General features: G+C 56.5%; 1 protein-coding gene across 4 annotated transcripts; it reads right to left on the minus strand.

Moving 5' to 3' along the window:
- Positions 1 to 1,259: 1,259 nt before the first annotated feature.
- LOC102566137 (uncharacterized) lies at positions 1,260 to 16,357 on the minus strand. Of its 4 annotated transcripts, none has more exons than XM_006265144.4 (20): positions 16,244 to 16,357; positions 15,263 to 15,418; positions 14,146 to 14,273; positions 12,337 to 12,445; positions 11,118 to 11,234; positions 10,711 to 10,778; positions 10,394 to 10,540; positions 9,923 to 10,108; positions 9,646 to 9,748; positions 8,885 to 9,026; positions 8,322 to 8,505; positions 7,957 to 8,056; positions 6,903 to 7,021; positions 6,790 to 6,827; positions 6,109 to 6,221; positions 5,368 to 5,516; positions 4,960 to 5,054; positions 4,025 to 4,103; positions 2,415 to 2,523; positions 1,260 to 1,875 (listed from the first exon to the last, which is right to left on the minus strand). In XM_006265144.4, exons 1-20 carry the CDS (start codon positions 16,296 to 16,298, stop codon positions 1,802 to 1,804), a joined length of 2,271 nt encoding a protein of 756 aa, XP_006265206.2. In that variant the 5' UTR covers positions 16,299 to 16,357; the 3' UTR covers positions 1,260 to 1,801. The 4 variants fall into 4 exon arrangements, with proteins under 4 accessions (XP_006265206.2, XP_059581696.1, XP_059581697.1 ...); XM_059725713.1 differs by having other exon boundaries at positions 5,368 to 5,558; XM_059725714.1 differs by having other exon boundaries at positions 1,787 to 1,875; positions 4,025 to 4,123; positions 5,368 to 5,558.
- Positions 16,358 to 16,572: the final 215 nt, after the last annotated feature.

Genomic DNA, 16,572 nt, shown 5'->3' on the forward strand with positions numbered 1-16,572 from the left:
TTGCCCATCCACAAGCAAGATGCACCCCATCCCCATTTTTGGGGGGATGTAGGACAAGTTAAGAGCATTCTGCAGATTTGAGACAGCGTTAGCAGATTGCAAGCCCAAAATACTTGCATCATCTTGGGCACTTAGTGCTGAACACATGCAACCTGTCACCGATGGCTACTTTTGGTCACTTGTCCACCATCTAGTTCTAGTCACCACCCACCTTCTCCCCCTCCTGCTCCGCCTGGTTGAATGCTGCCTTACCCCACCTCCCTTTTACTACATGCTGAACTTCTACAAGGAAGACTTATGCTCTGGGGAAGAGGCAGCCTGTTTCTGGAAGGAGCAGCTTTGCCACATGTATTGGAGCTCTTCAGCACACAGAAGCTCCTTTAGTTAAGCAACTGCAGCTATTAATTGGGCACCAAAAAACGTTTCCTTAAGGACAGCCAGGTCCTAAGAACACCAGCCAGTTTTTGGTTGCCTGGATTTACAAGCAAGAGCAGAGAGAGTCAGATCCAGGGACAGTATGACTCTAGTGGAACAAGCTTATTGTAAGCTGCAGGGAGACATGGGAGTAGCTAGATAACAGATGCTTCAACTCAGTGCCTAATGTGAGGACATAGCCTGGTTTCTGATACTTGTCCAATACAAAGGAGCACATTACAGAGGAGTCATCTGACCCCAGTGCTCTTCTCTGCCCAGGGCAGGGGTTGGACTCGATCTATCGAAGGTCCCTTCCGACCCTAACAGCTACAAGTTACAAGCCAGGTACAACCTCCTCTTGGAGTCAGCAGAGACAAGAGAGTCAATGGTTTAAATTTTTAGTGCTACAGCAAGTGGGCGGTTCAGTAGCCCAGTAGCTCTCGACTACTCTTTACTAGCCAGTAGTAGCACACGCTCCAAATAGCTCTCAGCGCAGGGTGTGCAGGGAGCAGTGACTTGGAGGCTGGCAACAAGGCGAGGACTTTTGGATAAAAGCCTCCCCCTCCCACACTGTTCCCTTCCCTATTCCACCTTCTTCAAATATTAGGGATCCAGACGGAGTCTCCCAGTATCTCCATCTACTCCACCACTCTGTGCAGAGTGCATCACCTCCAGTGTTCATCACTCCCCCAGCATGGCTGTAGCCTGCCAGATGCACAAGGACCAGTATTTCCACAGAGCAATTATGGAAGAAAAACCTCCATAAGATAAGTCGCCGGCTAGAGCCCTGGCCCCTGGAGGCAGCCACTTGCAGAGCCCTCGTTCGAAAGGAGCAGACCTATTCCTTGTTCGTACAAAATTGCTTTAATGAGAACAGTTGGAAAAAAACCACTCGGTGCTTTTCAAAGTAACAAAACACCCTTGTGCGTCATTTCCACAGGCCAGTGTTAGTTTCAGGTCCCCATGTCCGCGATGCCACCTTTGTCCTGCTAGGACATTTGGGTCTTTCCAGACATCTCCTTGGAGAGCACAGCCCTGAGCAGGGAGCAGTCCATCCTCAAGAGCCTAAAAAGGTAGACATCTTCTGGGTTTTAGGAACTTGAGCTCATGTGCGTTTCTCCATGCACAACTCAAATGTGCTGCTGCTGCCGCCGCCACCAATACCACATGCAAGTGCTTGGGCTTTGAGGCTCCATCTTGGGTTCAGAAGATGGGCAGTTCGGGCACTCAAAATGCCCTTTTCCCAGTAGAGACTAAAACCTCCGGTGGCAGGTTCTTCAGCTTTCCTCTGTTTTAGTTAAAACCAGACCAGGAAAATCCCTGAGCAAACTTTTGGAGAGAAGCCAACTCCAGGAGATCTGGAGACAAGGTCCAGTGGAGACAGGCCTCAGCAGCCAGCAGGGGACGGAGCAAAGAAATACACGGCTAGGAGGATGAAGTAGACCATCACCAGGACTGTACCTAGGGAAGAGAGAACAGCAATGGTTAGGAGTGGAAGGTGACAGGATCCCATCCTTCCCTGGGGAAAGCCTGTGCCTCCGACAGGCTGATATATTATTTCACTAGATGGACAAGCCAGTTTGCTTGGTGTAGGATCCAGACCTGGATCACTAACTTTTGTGCCTTGTATCTACAAGTACCAGTGAAAGCCCATTTGCGAGGTAGATGATACCAGGTCAGATGGTACCCGTCTGCTGAAAGAGCTGCTCTCTACCATGATTGACATGGTTAGCTGGGATTAAAGTTCTGCAGTCTACCGATTTAAAAAGGAGGCAGATCTGGTTTGTAGCTGGGTAATCCAATTCATCTTTTAGCAAGCAAGAAAAGCCAAAATCAGTTTAGATCAAGGAGCATTTGTAGGTTAAATCTTCAAAAAAACCCCAAACAAGTACAGCATTGTGTTATCAGGCCTGGGGCACTGAAGGAAGTCTTGAGTAATAGTAAAAAAGGCTGAAAAGGAGCTGGAAGCACTAGGACACCATGGAGGAGAGGGCTGTTACCTTGGAAGTAGTCACACTTGCCATCCATGAAGATGTAGTTCATGAGGACCACACTGAACATGCTGGCATAGACGTGGAGGTCACTGAAGACCAGTATGAAACCAGTGGGCTGTGGGAGGGCAGAGAGCAGTTAGTCTCCTTGGCTGCCAGCAATGGTGTGCTCAGCAAGGATTAAAAAAAAAAAAAGTCAGCATCACTGCAAGTTCAGAGGAACAAACCCAGCCCGTCTCCGTTCTCTGCCCACCCACGGCAAGTGGAAGATGACAGATGAGCAGAGCTGGGCACAGTGGAGGAGGAGATTCATAGATGTTAGGGTCGGAAGGGACCTCAATAGATCATCGAGTCTGACCCCCTGCATAAGCAGGAAAGAGTGCTGCGTCTAGATGACCCCAGCTAGATACTCGTCTAACCTCCTCTTGAAGACCCCCAGGGTAGGGAAGAGCACCACCTCCCTTGGGAGCCCGTTCCAGACCTTGGCCACTCGAACTGTGAAGAAGTTCTTCCTAATGTCCAATCTAAATCTGCTCTCTGCTAGCTTGTGGCCATTGTTTCTTGTAACCCCCGGGGGTGCCTTGGTGAATAAATCCTCACCAATTCCCTTCTGTACCCCCGTGATGAACTTATAGGCAGCCACAAGGTCGCCTCTCAACCTTCTCTTGCGGAGGCTGAAAAGGTCCAGGTTCTCTAGTCTCTCCTCGTAGGGCTTGGTCTGCAGGCCCTTGACTATACGAGTTGCCCTTCTCTGGACCCTCTCCAGGTTATCCGCATCCTTTTTGAAGTGCGGCGCCCAGAATTGCACACAGTACTCCAACTGCGGTCTGACCAGCGCCCGATAGAGGGGAAGTATCACCTCCTTGGACCTATTCGTCATGCATCTGCTGATGCACGATAAAGTGCCATTGGCGTTTCTGATGGCTTCGTCACACTGCCGACTCGTGTTCATCTTGGAGTCCACTAGGACTCCAACATCCCTTTCCACCTCTGTGCCACCAAGCAGGTCATTCCCTAGGCTGTAGGTGTGCTGGACATTTTTCCTCCCTAGGTGCAGCACTTTGCATCTCTCCTTGCTGAACTGCATCCTGTTGTTTTCTGCCCACTGCAAGAGGGGTTTGGGTTGAGATCTCCAACCCAAACCCCTCAGCGTTCGACATGAGCTCCTGCAGCCTGGTTTCCTCAGGTCTCAAGAAGGCCAAGGAAGAGACTTTTTCCACCCTGATTCGGAGGACGAGGTGCCTGCAGCTACAAGCATCACCCGTCTGCATTCTAGCTGAGGCCCTTTAAAACAATTTGAGGGCATTAAAGTTAGCAAGTCCTCCAATTGTGTTGTCCAGCTAGACAGTTGTGTGGGAGACTGGAGAACAGCAGTCATCCCTCCAACAGAGGTGTCAGTGGGGAGCCCCACCTTGCCCTCACCTGATGCTGCTCTACAAGAGAGCATGCAGCCCAGTATCTTTCACCAGTGCTAGACAACACCACTGGCCAGTTGTCCCATGGGCACCTGCAGCCTCAGGGGCTTTGCCCCCAGGCTCCATGGCCTGTGCAGAGCAGGTGACACCACTCAGCACCACGACAGTCTAGTGCCCTGCTCTGGCTCCAGCTTCATGACTCACATAGAAGATTGTGAAGAGCACCAGGATGGGGATCTGGAGCATGCAGACCTGGACAGCGATGCAGTTCCCAATCTCGATGCTAGGCAGAGAAGACCGTCACTACACATGAATGTACACAAGTCTGTACACCCCTGCTACCTTCCCCCCCTCCACACTGTTGGACTAGGGTGCTGGCATTTCACTGGTCTTGAGCACAGACCAGCTTTGGGTCATGTCTCGTTTGCTTTAGGCAGTCCATGACAGCTACGGAGAACGAGAGAAGAGGGCCCCAAATCCACAAAGCTTCATTCCCTTCCTGTATGGGACAGCACAAGGGTTTGACAGAGCCCAGCAGCAGGAGACTGCACTTGTCCCATTCCCTGGATGCTGTAGTGGCCACATCTCTGGGCACAGGACCCATCAACACAGGCACCTTAGCCATGCAAGTGCTGAACTCCAAGCACCTTCCTCCCAGCAAAGGCAAGTGCCCAAAGATGCCCTCCCCACCCCAACGTGGCTCTGGCAATGTGCTCAGTAGTGCCTCATGCCAGGCCCATGGGTCCTTCCCAGATCCTCTCCAAGACTGCCGCTGAGCCTGTTCTTCGACCCAGCATCCACGTACTGCCTATTAGCACTCGAGGAAGACGGCAGCCACCCTGCTGAACCAGGCCCATGCAAAGCAGATAGCTCCTCAAGAAGCTTATCCAAAGCAGGTGCCCCATGTAGAGAGCTAAATACCTCCAACATACAGTCAAGCAGGAAGGGATGAGTTGGGGCAGATTGATGCCCCCACTTCAACCCAAGCTAGGAGCATCCAGCACTATGCCGTACTTCCGAGAGAGGTGGGCATCCATCTAGGGTGCGTGGTTCAGCCTCTGCTTGTCTAGTAGCAGACAGGTCTCAGCTATTTCATACAGGCTGCAAGAGCCAGACCAGGGTCAGCCTTGGGCACTCACCTCAAGCTCAGGTTGTTCTGCAGGGCAAACTGGATCCCGTTGACTATCTCTGGGAGCTCTGGCACCATGGCCAGGACAGTCACCCCAATGAAGTACTGTGGAGAGGGGACAGAGCGAGAGAGTTAGCCAAGACAGAGCCAGCAGGTACCCGTCCCCTCCCGCGCACTCGATAGAGCTCCGAATATATTCCTGATGGGGGAAGAGCCACCGCAGATCTGGCAGCTGGTTCGTGACAGGGACACTGCTTGATTCCAGCCTTGCAAGGCTCATTGTGTGCACCCCTTGGGACAGCAGCAGCAGCAGCCTGGTTGTTGGAGGCAAGATTTGGTGCAAGCCTCAAGCCTGAGTATCACAGCATCCTCCAACTGGGATCCACAGAGGGTTGTTCGGTGCCAGACGGCTCCTTACCTGAGAGACGGTGGAACTGGTGAGGATGGGGCTGATGTGCTCCGTGGCCAGGTCGGCGCAGGCAGACATGCACAAGGTGGAGAGCAGGAGGATGACCAGGGCCCTCCAGCGGGACCAGTGGACCACAGCACTGTGATGGTGACCAGGCACTGGGGGAAAAAGAGCAAGGAAGCAAGTGATCCAGGATGGGTCTCAAAAAGAGTCACCCCTGGGCTCAGCCAGGATATTGTGTCATGGTGGCATCTATCTGCTCACCTCCCTTTGGCCGTGGGAGTGCGCACACCCAGCCAGCAGCCCCATCAGTACCAGCTTGTACCCCAGGGTCAGGCCTGGATGGGGCAGCTAGATTTCTGCTCCAGGAGCTGATCACCCATGCCCTACCCAGGCTCTCGGCACAGGGATGCCAGTCAAATCCCTTCTATCCAAGCTGGTTCATGCCAAGTTTCCTGTTTCTTGCTGCTGGGGTGGGAGGGGAAGGAGGGCAGAAGAATCCCCCCCCGCAGCTCATGCATTATATCCTCTAGTGCCCCCTCAGCCCAGGCCAGCTAGTTTTACCCCCATCATTAGCTGCAGAAGGAGGGGAGCCATCCATTTCCCCTCCCTATAGAGGGGCTCTACTTGGCTAACAGGGTTAAGCATCTCACCCGTGGACCGAGCCAAGAACCAGTCTTGTCCCCAGGCACCAGCCAGTCCCGGGAGCACACGGCCCCCTCTGCCCAGACCACCCCGGCAGGGACTTACTGTGGCAGTCGCTGATGTGAATGTCGTAGATGTGGCAGTGAGTCTTCAGAGTGAAGCAGAGACCAATGAGGTAGGCGACCGGGAGCAGGAGTGACACCGTGTACACCAGGGGCCTGCAACACATCACAGGCTAGACAGAGCCCCAAAAAACAAACCGCTCCGGGGTGGGGGCAGCCGGCTCCCAGCATCCTAAACCAGAGCCTCGGCTTCATTGTGGGCTACGAGCATCCCTTTCACCCCAGACCCATCTTGGCAGCAAGGGGAGGTCACAGGCTGGACCCATCACTGGTCCTTCAGAGTCCCCCAGACGACTCGGCCGTCAAGGCAAGGCTGGTACCGGATGCAGCAGGACTGCAGCATCACGGGGAGCACACGGCTCAGAGCGGGCCCAGCAAGGGGATGCTGCAGGCCAGTGCTGGGCACAGCAGCAACAAAGGCAAGTGTGTAGGGGCAGCCAGCACCATCCACAGCAGTGCAAGGAAGGGGGCAGTCCTGTGGAAACCATGGGTCCATGCAAAGCCCATGGGGTCTTCTCCAGGGCACTAAGCCCAAGGGGGGAGCCCAGTGTTGCTGGTGGTGCGACAAGCCTTGGAGCAGAGCTGCGCAAGCAGCTGCCTCCTGGATCTGGTAGGACTGCCCTCCCCCCTGCCCACCAGGTCCTCCATGCTCGTGGGCACTTACTGAACGTGGCTGTAGTAGAGGGTGCCGTTGTTTGCCATCTGCAAGAAAGACCAGGAGTCAGGGGAGGTGGAAACGACACGACAACGCACCTTGCTGCTCCCCATTCGACTTACCAGGTCGAAGTGGCAGTTCTGGCACAGGTAGTGCCCCAGGGGGTTGTGTGTGATGTTCTGGCATTCACCGCAAACCAGCCTCCCATAGACTTTGGAGAAGAGCGTCGGGGCAAAGACACCTGTGGTGGCAGCGCAAGGGTCAGAAGGGTGCTCATCCGAGGCAGAGACCCCCCAACCCAACCCCAGCACCGTGGGCAAGGGGCCCCGTGGCCTGCTGGCCTCTGCTCAGCTTCTTGGTTAACACAGGTTTGCCTACGGCTATCCGGCTACACCAGTTTGAGCCCAGCGAGAGCCCTCAGGGCCTCCAGCAGGCACAGGGCTTTTCCTCGAGTCCCTGCAGAGCAGCGAGCTGCGGGAAGAGGCCTCCTCAGCCCGGCTGCTGGGGTTACTCCGAGCACCAAGGTAAAGCCACACTCCTTTCAAGCATCTGGCCTGCAGGGAAGTTGGGCGCTGGGAGTCTGCCCATCCCCATGCCCCGTCACGGTCAGGTGCTGCATTCCCCCATGGCATGGACTGAATGCTGTTCCTAAATCTAAGTCGTTTCCAGAGATGCAGGGAGGCTCCTGCAATAGCGAATGGTACCACCAAGGAGGCACCCCTGAGCCTCTCGACATGGGGACAGGAACAGATCTGATGTAGAGGAGGACCTAGAGCCAGCCTGAACACACCAGGGAAGGGTCCCATGATGGGCTTCATGGACAAGTCAGCTGGAAGGGACCTCCAGAGATCCCATTTGGTCTAAACCCCTGCCTGACAGCATCAGCCCTGTCCACACCATCCTGTGGAAGTCCATGTAGTCTTCCCAAAGCTACTGTCAATCCCGATACAACACAAGACATTGCACCTGCCCCTGCCCCAGGTAAAAAGCAGGGGACCTCAGCAGCCAACACCCTGCTTCTACAAAAGAGAGGCTGTTAATAGATGCTCAAGTGCTGCTCCCACCCTGCGATGGGTCTTGCAAGACCCATGGGTCATCGCGAAGGCCACGACCTGGTACAGCCAAGATATCCAAGCCATTGCCCCCTCCTTCCTGCACCAGGTTTCCACACCTTACCTCCCACAGAGAGGAAGAGCAGGGCTGAGCTGACGCCTGCCGACCTGCTGTTGAATTTCTGCTCCTGGTGTTTGATGCCCCCAATCACCATGCACAAGCCCTGGGAGGAAACAGAGGATGTGTTATCACTACCGAGCTCTTGGGTCATAGTAAGCCAAGTCCCTTGAAAGCTCGTGGCCTAGAGAGTCCTTCTCCCCCTGCCCCCAAGTTGTCACTGGGATGGGAGACCATTCCCACGAGGAGGAGACCAAGGAAGGCAAGTGGGAGAGATTTACACTGAGGCAGAAGCAGACGTCACGAGGATCAGACGGACACAGAGCAAGCGGAGAACAGGACTGAGCCGCGGGGCTTCCAGCCAGACTCACCGGGACAAAGAGGACACAGCCCACCAGGGTCCCCGTCAAGGCCGCCTTCACGATCTCCTCGTAGCACTTGTTCCCCTCGCGGGTGCCCTTGATAAGGGCCGTGATGTAGAAGGTCAGCTCGGTGATGGAGCCGAACGTGGCGTTCACCACGGCCCCCACTGCAAAGTTACTCTGCGCTGAAATACTGAAGCACACAGAGACGGACCTCAGCTTGGAGAGGCTGTGCCAGGATGGGCTCTGGGAGGACCGCTGCACCCAGGTGAGAAGTTTCTGCCCACCTTCAAGGGCAACAGCCATGTGGATCCCACCCCTCGTACTGAAGGGCAAAGTCCCATTTGGTTTTGGGAGCCGCTTGCCCATCATGGTCGACAGCAATGCAACTGGCCTTTCCATCCCAAGCCAATCTAGACCCGCCGTGTCCAGTAGGGGAGGGGAGAAATACCAACACACAAAAAAGTCAGGAGCCTTAAGACTTAACTATTACACTACTACAGTGGTTCAGGGTGATGCAGGAATCGTGGCTGCCCTCAACCCATCAGAGCAGCAAGGACGGTCTTGCTTACCTGGCAATGGCCATGCCGATGTAGTAGGAGAGGGGCATGATGGAGAGCAGCGAGAGCGTGAACTTCACAGGGGAGCTGATGAAGCGGTTGTGGCTGTCGACGTAGCCCAGCACCAGGGTCACGATCACCAGGGGCAGCAGGTCTGCAGCAGAGCTGGTCAAGGGGCAGCCTGCTGCTGGCAAGTGCTGGACAGCCTCCAGCTCGAGGAGGTTCGATCTCCACCCACCCCTCCCAGCCTGCAAGCCATGTCCCTGCTTTACCTTGCCATGTCCTGGTGCACTTGGCCTAGGCCCCTGGTGAGGCGTTTTATGCTCCTACAGACCTTCAGTGGGGTGAAATTCCCTTTAAGTGCTGTACGGGGTCAAACCTGATCTCCAGCACTGGCAGAAGAGGATGCTTCAGATAAACCCCATTCGCATTTCCCCCACCTAGGGATCTACCCCCACCGCCCCATCATACCCTGCCTGCCCTCCACCAATTAGTTCAGAGATGCTGGAAGATCCCCGACCAGCCTGGTTAAGCAGCAATCAGTGGGTCCATTGTCCACGAGCTCCCTGCCAGGTCGAGAACAAGGACCGGGAGCCAGTGACCGATGCCCAGCAGCCACCAAGGACCAAGAAAGCTCAACTCGCCCTGCCTTAGGGATGATTCCTGCATTTGTTCCCAGCATCTTCTCTCTCCCCCGCGCCGTCATCTCAGCTCAGAGCCGCCCAACCCGTGACACTGCCCCGAGCCAGGGGCAGCCGCCGGTTCAAGGATACTGACAGCGAAGACGTTGATCCCGTCCACGGCATATTTGTAGTAGTAAGCGTTCACGGCACGGTAGCAGCACAGAATCACTTCTGCATCCAGCGGCACCTCAGTCTGAGTGGGGGCAGAAGCCTTTGGGTCATTTCTTTGCTCCAAGTCCTTCCTGCCCAACCCCTCCAGTACAAGGGAGAAGCAGAGTACTGGGAGTGCTGGCACCCAACGGGACACTGCCTCTGGACACCAGCCCTCACCCGGTCCCCTTAGGAGGGGCAGGCTGGAGCGACCCACCTTCCTCACGCGCTGGACGTGCACCTGCTCTGGGGGCAGGAGCAGGATCCGAGTCACTGTCCGTGCATTCATCTTGGCGATGGGGATGATGAACACGAGGAGCCAGGAGATGAAGCAGACCAGACTGTGGGCGACGGCGAGGAATGGGTAGCCCAGCAAGAGCCAGACGTAGGTGTCGGTACGATGCTGGGGAAGAGCAGAGCAAGGCCGGTCCATACCGGTACCCAGGGGACAGCTCAGCACCCCATATTCCTCCCAGCTAAAGACAGCCGGCACAGCTTATAGCAGTGCGATACAGCCTGGCCCCTGCAACGGGGAGGCTGTAGCCAGAGGACACTGTTGACCACCACAGTCCTCATTTGGGTTTGTGCTGGTGGCCCCCCCAAAAACAGACTCCCCAACCACTCCCAAGGGTCATCTTCTCCCTCCAGCATGATGCAGGGACAGTGCCCAGCCAGGCAGGAGCCTTACCCAGTATGTGGCATCAGCGTCGCCTGCCAGCCCCTGCCCCACGTTGTGCTGGGGGAGCAAGGGGGTGCTCTCCTTGGGGTTGCTCACTTCCGAGATGACCGTGCACTTGTTGAACAGGGTGTTGCACTTCCTCAGAGGGGGGTCAGCCTGGAGATGGGAGGACAGCAGGGCCGCTCAGAAAGAGCCGCACACAGGAGGGCCCGCATGGGAGAGGACTCGGCTGCTGCACCCAGGGGAGTCGGAATAAAGACCTAAAGAAGTCAGGGGCTGGGCCAAAAGGACCCTGCCCCAGAGCAGGCAGCTCTCATCCAACTCACCTCCACTTTCTGGATCACTTTCCCAAAGGGCCAGAAGAAATAGCCCGCCAGGTCCCAGCACAGCTTTCCTACAGGGAGAGACAGCAGTCAGCCCTGGGACTGCTCCAGCATCAGGAAGGGCTAAGCTGTGGGCTCGGCACCCCTGCAGTTGATGCTGCTGCTTGGGGGAGCAGGGCAGGGGCCAGAGCTGCAATTCAAAGAGCTTCTGCAGCTAGCAGAGGTCTGGCGTTGGGACTTCCCACCTCTATGGGAGGAACTTGGAGAAGGGGGAAAAACCAACAACACGAGGGTTGCTGGAATCCACTATCGTTTCCTTTGCTGGCTGGAGGTCAGCATGTCAGATGTGCCCTGGCTGTGGGGTAAAAACTAGGACCCAGACCATTATCACGAGTCTCTGCAGGCCATACCGTATGGAGCTGCAACCACAGAGAGGAACATCACAGCAGCAACCAGGAGGTAGACGAGAGACAGCCACCATCCAAACAGCAGCAGGTAGAAGATGTTCCCACAGGTGACTGTGGAGCCTGGTGAGAAGGGACATGAGGGGGTGAGGACACCCATCCTGGCTGGTTTGGGAGCAGGCTGCATTTCAGGATGGTCGTAGCCCCAGAGACCAGAGTGCAACGTGCACACAGCGCGCATGCTGCTGGGCTGGGGGACCCAGAAGCGTGCTCTGCACCCACACAAGACCCATCCCCTGTGGAAGGAAGGAGCCACCTCTGCAGGACAGTCACTGTTTAAGATGCTTCTAGCTACAGAGCTAAGAGGGGTCCCGATGCGATCCCAGTGCAGGGTCGTCTTGAGGGAAGACAGCCAGCTCTAGCATTTGCAGCTGCTCAAAGCTCTTCCACTGCCAGGTGGAGCAATGCTCCCTGCAGCCATGGGCAGCAAGGGAGGAAGGCTCTCAGCCTTGCAAGGAGTCAGGACGTAGGAGGAGAGCTCCCCTGGTCCCATCCTAGCCTAGTAGGCATCAAGCATGCTCCAAGCCCCTAGCAGCCCCTACCACCGCTGCAAGATCCCCATGGGCCAAGTTTCTACCCAGCCTCTCCACCCATACATCTCTGCTCCAGGTCTAGGACCTGCTGGAAGCTGGGCCAAGACCCACACTTAGTTCAAGCTGCCTGTTACATCCACAAATGATAACTGCTGTGCCCAAGCGGTGGGTTGCCAATAGACAAGACCCTGGGAAGTACATCCGCTTTGCTGTTCAGTCACTTCTTTGCAATCTTCATTTTCCATCATGCAAGAGACACCTTTAGTTTCAAGCCTCCTTTGTGGGGGGAGAAGAGTACTTCTCCCTTCCCTCCCTTTCCAGGGAGGGATGACAGACCACACATGTGCAGGCCAGGCAGCTCAGTCCCCCTGGCTGGTACACAGGGATCCCCTTCTCCCTCAAGTCTCTAGGCTTCTAGTAATCCTGGGGGGCAGATTTAGGACTTCTCCCACCCACCATGCCAGAAAGCTTGCTGCATGCTGGGCAGATCAGTGGCAACCCAGTCTTTTTTTTTTTTTTTTTTTTTTCTAAACCAATCAGAAAAAACAAGGGTGGGAAGGGACCACAGGAGGTCACATCTAGTCCAGCCCCCTGCTCCAAGCAGGACCAGCCCCAGCTACAATACTGCATACCTCTCGAGCTCTTGATGACATTCAGGTCCGAGTAGAGCTCCTTCACGATCTCCGAGCGGTCTGCCCAGGGCCGGGCCGTCACGTGACTCTTCCACTTCTTGAAGCCAAACTGTTCGGGAGACAGTGGGTCACACAACATGCAGTCAGGTCCGTGCGATTGCAGGCCACACCTGTCACTGCTTTAGCACTAGGCAGGAGTCTGGCACATGGCTTCACGGCAGGGGGACAGCATTTGTGCCACCAAGCAAAGCCCCAAGTTCAGCACATGGGGTGTCACCACTGGTACCCCCCACCTAGGACATGTCCTACCTATAGGGACAGAGCAGGGGAAGGAGGCCAGGCATCAACCATGCCATGGGGTGCTGCTCCTCAGGGTTTGTGCATGAACAGTGCAGGGTTGTCCAGCTAAGGGCTGCTCAGACATGCATGCATGCATGCATGCATGCAGCAGGTAGTGGAGGAGCTGCTCGAGCTATTTTGAGTCTGGGTCTTGGACCTCCAGGCCTGCTTTAGAGAGATGGGGATACAGCTGGGATTAAAAGCAGAGCTTGCAGCTGGCCCATGCAACTCCAAGGATTGTGGAGACAGCAAGAGGCCCAATGACCATCAGCAGCCAGCTATCAGGAGTGGTTTTATGAAGTCCCCATTGCATCAGATTGGAGCAACTCCACCTCTCCCACAGGAAGCCTCAGGTTTCTTTCCTACTCAGCCTGGATGAGAGGCCATCTCTTCACATCCTCTTCATGGTTAAGAGGAAACTGCAATTTGAAAGCCAGCTAATGCTCAGAAAGCAGGAGCAGCCCTGCCTCACAGGCTGGAGTGAAGTGTTATCTCCTTCCAGGACCCCGGGAAGGAGCTTTCCCTGCAAAAGTGCTCAGGCTGTTCCGCTTCAAAGGATCAGCAATTTGCATCTTGGTTTGGGTAAAACAAAGCCAGTGAGAGGTCTGAAACAAGCTCAGTTTCCAAGAGCACCTGGGGAAGTTGCTTAGTCCTTTGGGACCTCAGATTTTCCCACCTGCAGGAGGGTTAACAGCACTTCCTGGCCCATCCCAGCCTCTCACACCCCCCCAGGGAGCTAGCTACAAATCAGACTGCAAGAGGGACTCTACTATGGGCACAAAACATGGGCAACAGCTGGTATTCAGTTCTCCAGTCCCAGGCTCCAGTCCCCAGCTTATTTGGTCTCCCATCCCAGCTTGATCACTTCAAATGTTTGCACTTCTCCCATCAAAGCAGCTCATCTATTTGCCAGCAGCTTCCTCTGCCACATCCCACCAATTAAACCAGGCAGCAGCTTGTAGAAGTTAAGGAGTCCAACTCCACATGAAGCAAGACATTAGGAGGGCCACACAAGGACAACCCAGAGGTGCGTTAGTGTAATGCCCCAAGCTCAATCAGGTTGATTATTGGCACCTGTGTTTGTAGCCAGATACCCATCACCCATCTGCTAATCTTCACAGCATAGCAGGGGCCAGGTTCAGTGTGTTACAGCCCTGTCATCACTACATCCAGCTGGAGTGCAAAACACTGGTAGCAACTGTGCCCAGGTTATACTGCAAAGCCAAGCCCCGTCACTGGTCCTGAGTATCTAGTGCAGACCCAGAGTCTGCTCTCACCTCTGGGGCAAAGCATTTGCTTAAAAAAAACCAAGGCTCCGGGCACCCAGTGCTACCCCCCTGCAGAGGATCAGAGCAACAACGGTGCAGCAAGGAAAGGGCCCTGCCCCAGAGAGCAGAGGTGCACAGGCACATCCAAGTCAGAAAGGATGGGTCAGGACAGTGGGACCAGCAGCCACGAGCCCAAGCTGACCTTGTAGTTGTTGGAGAGCTTGGCGGCTTCCACCTCATTTTCTGCCGTGATGGTCGTTTTCAAGGGGCAGCTGTCGCAGATGGGCAACTCGTCCGATAGCTGCTGGCAGCAGGCTGGCGTGGAGATCACTGCGGGGGAGAAAAGGTACCCAGTTATGACCTACCCCTGGCTAGCCAGGATTGCACAGCCACACCTTGCAACCCAGTGGTTTTGCAGTACTTGGGATCCCACCGACAGCACAAAACAGCCCCGTCCTGGCTCCACGTCAGAGAGGTGGAGGAAGGCAGGAGTGGAACCAGCCCTCTCCACAGACCCGGGAGAGGGACGGAGGGCAGGCTTTTGGGAAAACAAACTACTGCGAACAGTCCTGTGGTTCCTACAAGACCCAGGTTTCTCATGGAAACAAGGTCTGCACCATAGCAAAGTCTGAGAATCACCCTCCTTCGGGTTGGCAAGACAACAGCCTTGCTAACAGCTCACACCTGATGGAGCAACCGGCTTTGGGGCCTCCGGAGCAGGGCAGGATGGCTTGGGTCCCCTTCTGGGTGCCCGCCAGATGGGGAAAGAGCATTGAACCGAGGACACCCGAGAGCCACGGTTTAAGTCAAACGGTAACATAATCCAGAGGGGAAAGAGAAATGGGTGGAGGAAGGGCATCACCACCACATGCATTTCTAGCTTGTTAGATCAATGCCCCCTTCATCCACACCGAGGAGGGCAGCAATCCCACAAAGGAGTAGCAGAGAGAGGAGGTGGGGGCACGGCCCTGGCACCTACTGAACTGCACTTCATCACTGTCCTGCTGAAGGGTCATAGCGTAATCCCCAGTAGAGCCACGATCACAAGGAAGCCTTGCCATGCTAGCACTGCTGCCACTACCACCACAGGATCTCCTGGCTTGGGCTCCCAGGGGCCACACCTGCCAGGCAGCGGCCAAACCAAAGACCCAAGCACCCAGGCTGCTTCTTGGTGTGACCCCAGCAGAAGAGACGGAGCCCTCTCCGCTTCCAACAAGTCCCACGGTGGGCTCTGGACAGTCAGCAGTGACCGGAGCAGGGACCGTGTCCCCCCAGCATGGCACATGAGGCACCTGTAGCCCACTCCCTCCTCCGCGTACCTGGCAGGATCCTGGGCGTCATGATGCTGTGCTGATGAGACCCCGAGTGCATGTCCCCAAGGTCGCCCTGCATGTTGTTGATGGCCGCACACTGCCGGTCGCAGAGTGACCCCCTCCGGTGGTCATCAGGCTTGTGGTCAAATTCCCTCGGGAAGTCTGCAAAAGGACACAGCGAGGGAGAGTCACCCCCGCACCGCGACAGGGATGTGGCGGTTACAGCCTCTTCCACCCCAGCCGCGGTCCGACCTGTAGCTGGAAGGAAGACAAGCCAAACACCTGGCTGCTACTCCTGACCAAGCACCTACTTCACTGCACTAGGGCTCGAGCCCTGTTTTTATAACCCTGCCTGCTTATAGCATCCAAGCAGATGCCTCCGGCCAGAAGGGGAGCGTGGAAGCAATGCTTCGGCTGGTCCGGACAAGGCCGACCCTGCTTCCAGCAGGAGTTTCCCCGTCCATCTAGTCCGGGGCCGGCTGGCAGTCCAAGCAGGGAGGACCCGAGCTGCTCAAACCACTACCAAGTAAGTGAAATCCCCCTGGTTTGTTTGGGATGCCTTGCAGGGGGGTGAGAGGAGGAGGAGCGCACAGTTAGAAACCGGCAGGAACGGCCTAGAGCAAGTGGGGCCTGTCCGCCGGGGTGCCCCGAGCCCCCTTCCAGGCAGTGCCACCGAGTCTGGGTGACCCCAGAGACCTCACACAGCTGGCATCATCCTTGCAGCAGAGAGACCGCTCTTATCCCCCTGTAGACAAAGGGAGCACAACCCGACGGGGTTTTTTCTGCAGGGGGGCTCAAGCCCGGCTTGCCCAGCAAGCCCAAGCACTGCTGGTGCTCACCCCCGAGCCCCACGCCTGGCACCCCCTCTCTCCCCAGGGGCCGGGCAGCACCCGTGCGGCTCCCAGCCCCGGGGACACTGCCAGGTTGCAAGAGCCCGCCTTGCCCCGGGAGCGGAGCGGAGCGGGGCTGCCCCGGGCCCGCACTCACCGAAAGCCCCGTGCGTGTAGCGCCGCCGCCGCCCGGGCTCTGCTGCGCTGCCCATGGCTGCTCCGCTCCGCTCCGCTCCGCACCGCGATACACGAGACGGGCAGGCGGGCGCGCGGCGCGCTTTAAAGGCGGCGCATCCCGCCCTGGCCCGCACAGCTGGGGCGCGTCCTCCGCTCCGCTCCGCTCCGCAGCGCCGCGCCGGGGAGAGCCAGGGCGCGCGTCCCCGCTGCAAGGGGGTGTCTGCACGCCAGCCACCGCATGCGTGATGCAGACACCGGGCTGGGGAGGCAGCAGCGGGGGAGGGGGGCAATGAGCACCCCCCCACCAGG

The sequence above is a fragment of the Alligator mississippiensis genome, chromosome 4 (genome assembly GCF_030867095.1).
Source record: "Alligator mississippiensis isolate rAllMis1 chromosome 4, rAllMis1, whole genome shotgun sequence".
In the NCBI taxonomy this organism is placed as follows: Eukaryota; Metazoa; Chordata; order Crocodylia; family Alligatoridae; genus Alligator; species Alligator mississippiensis.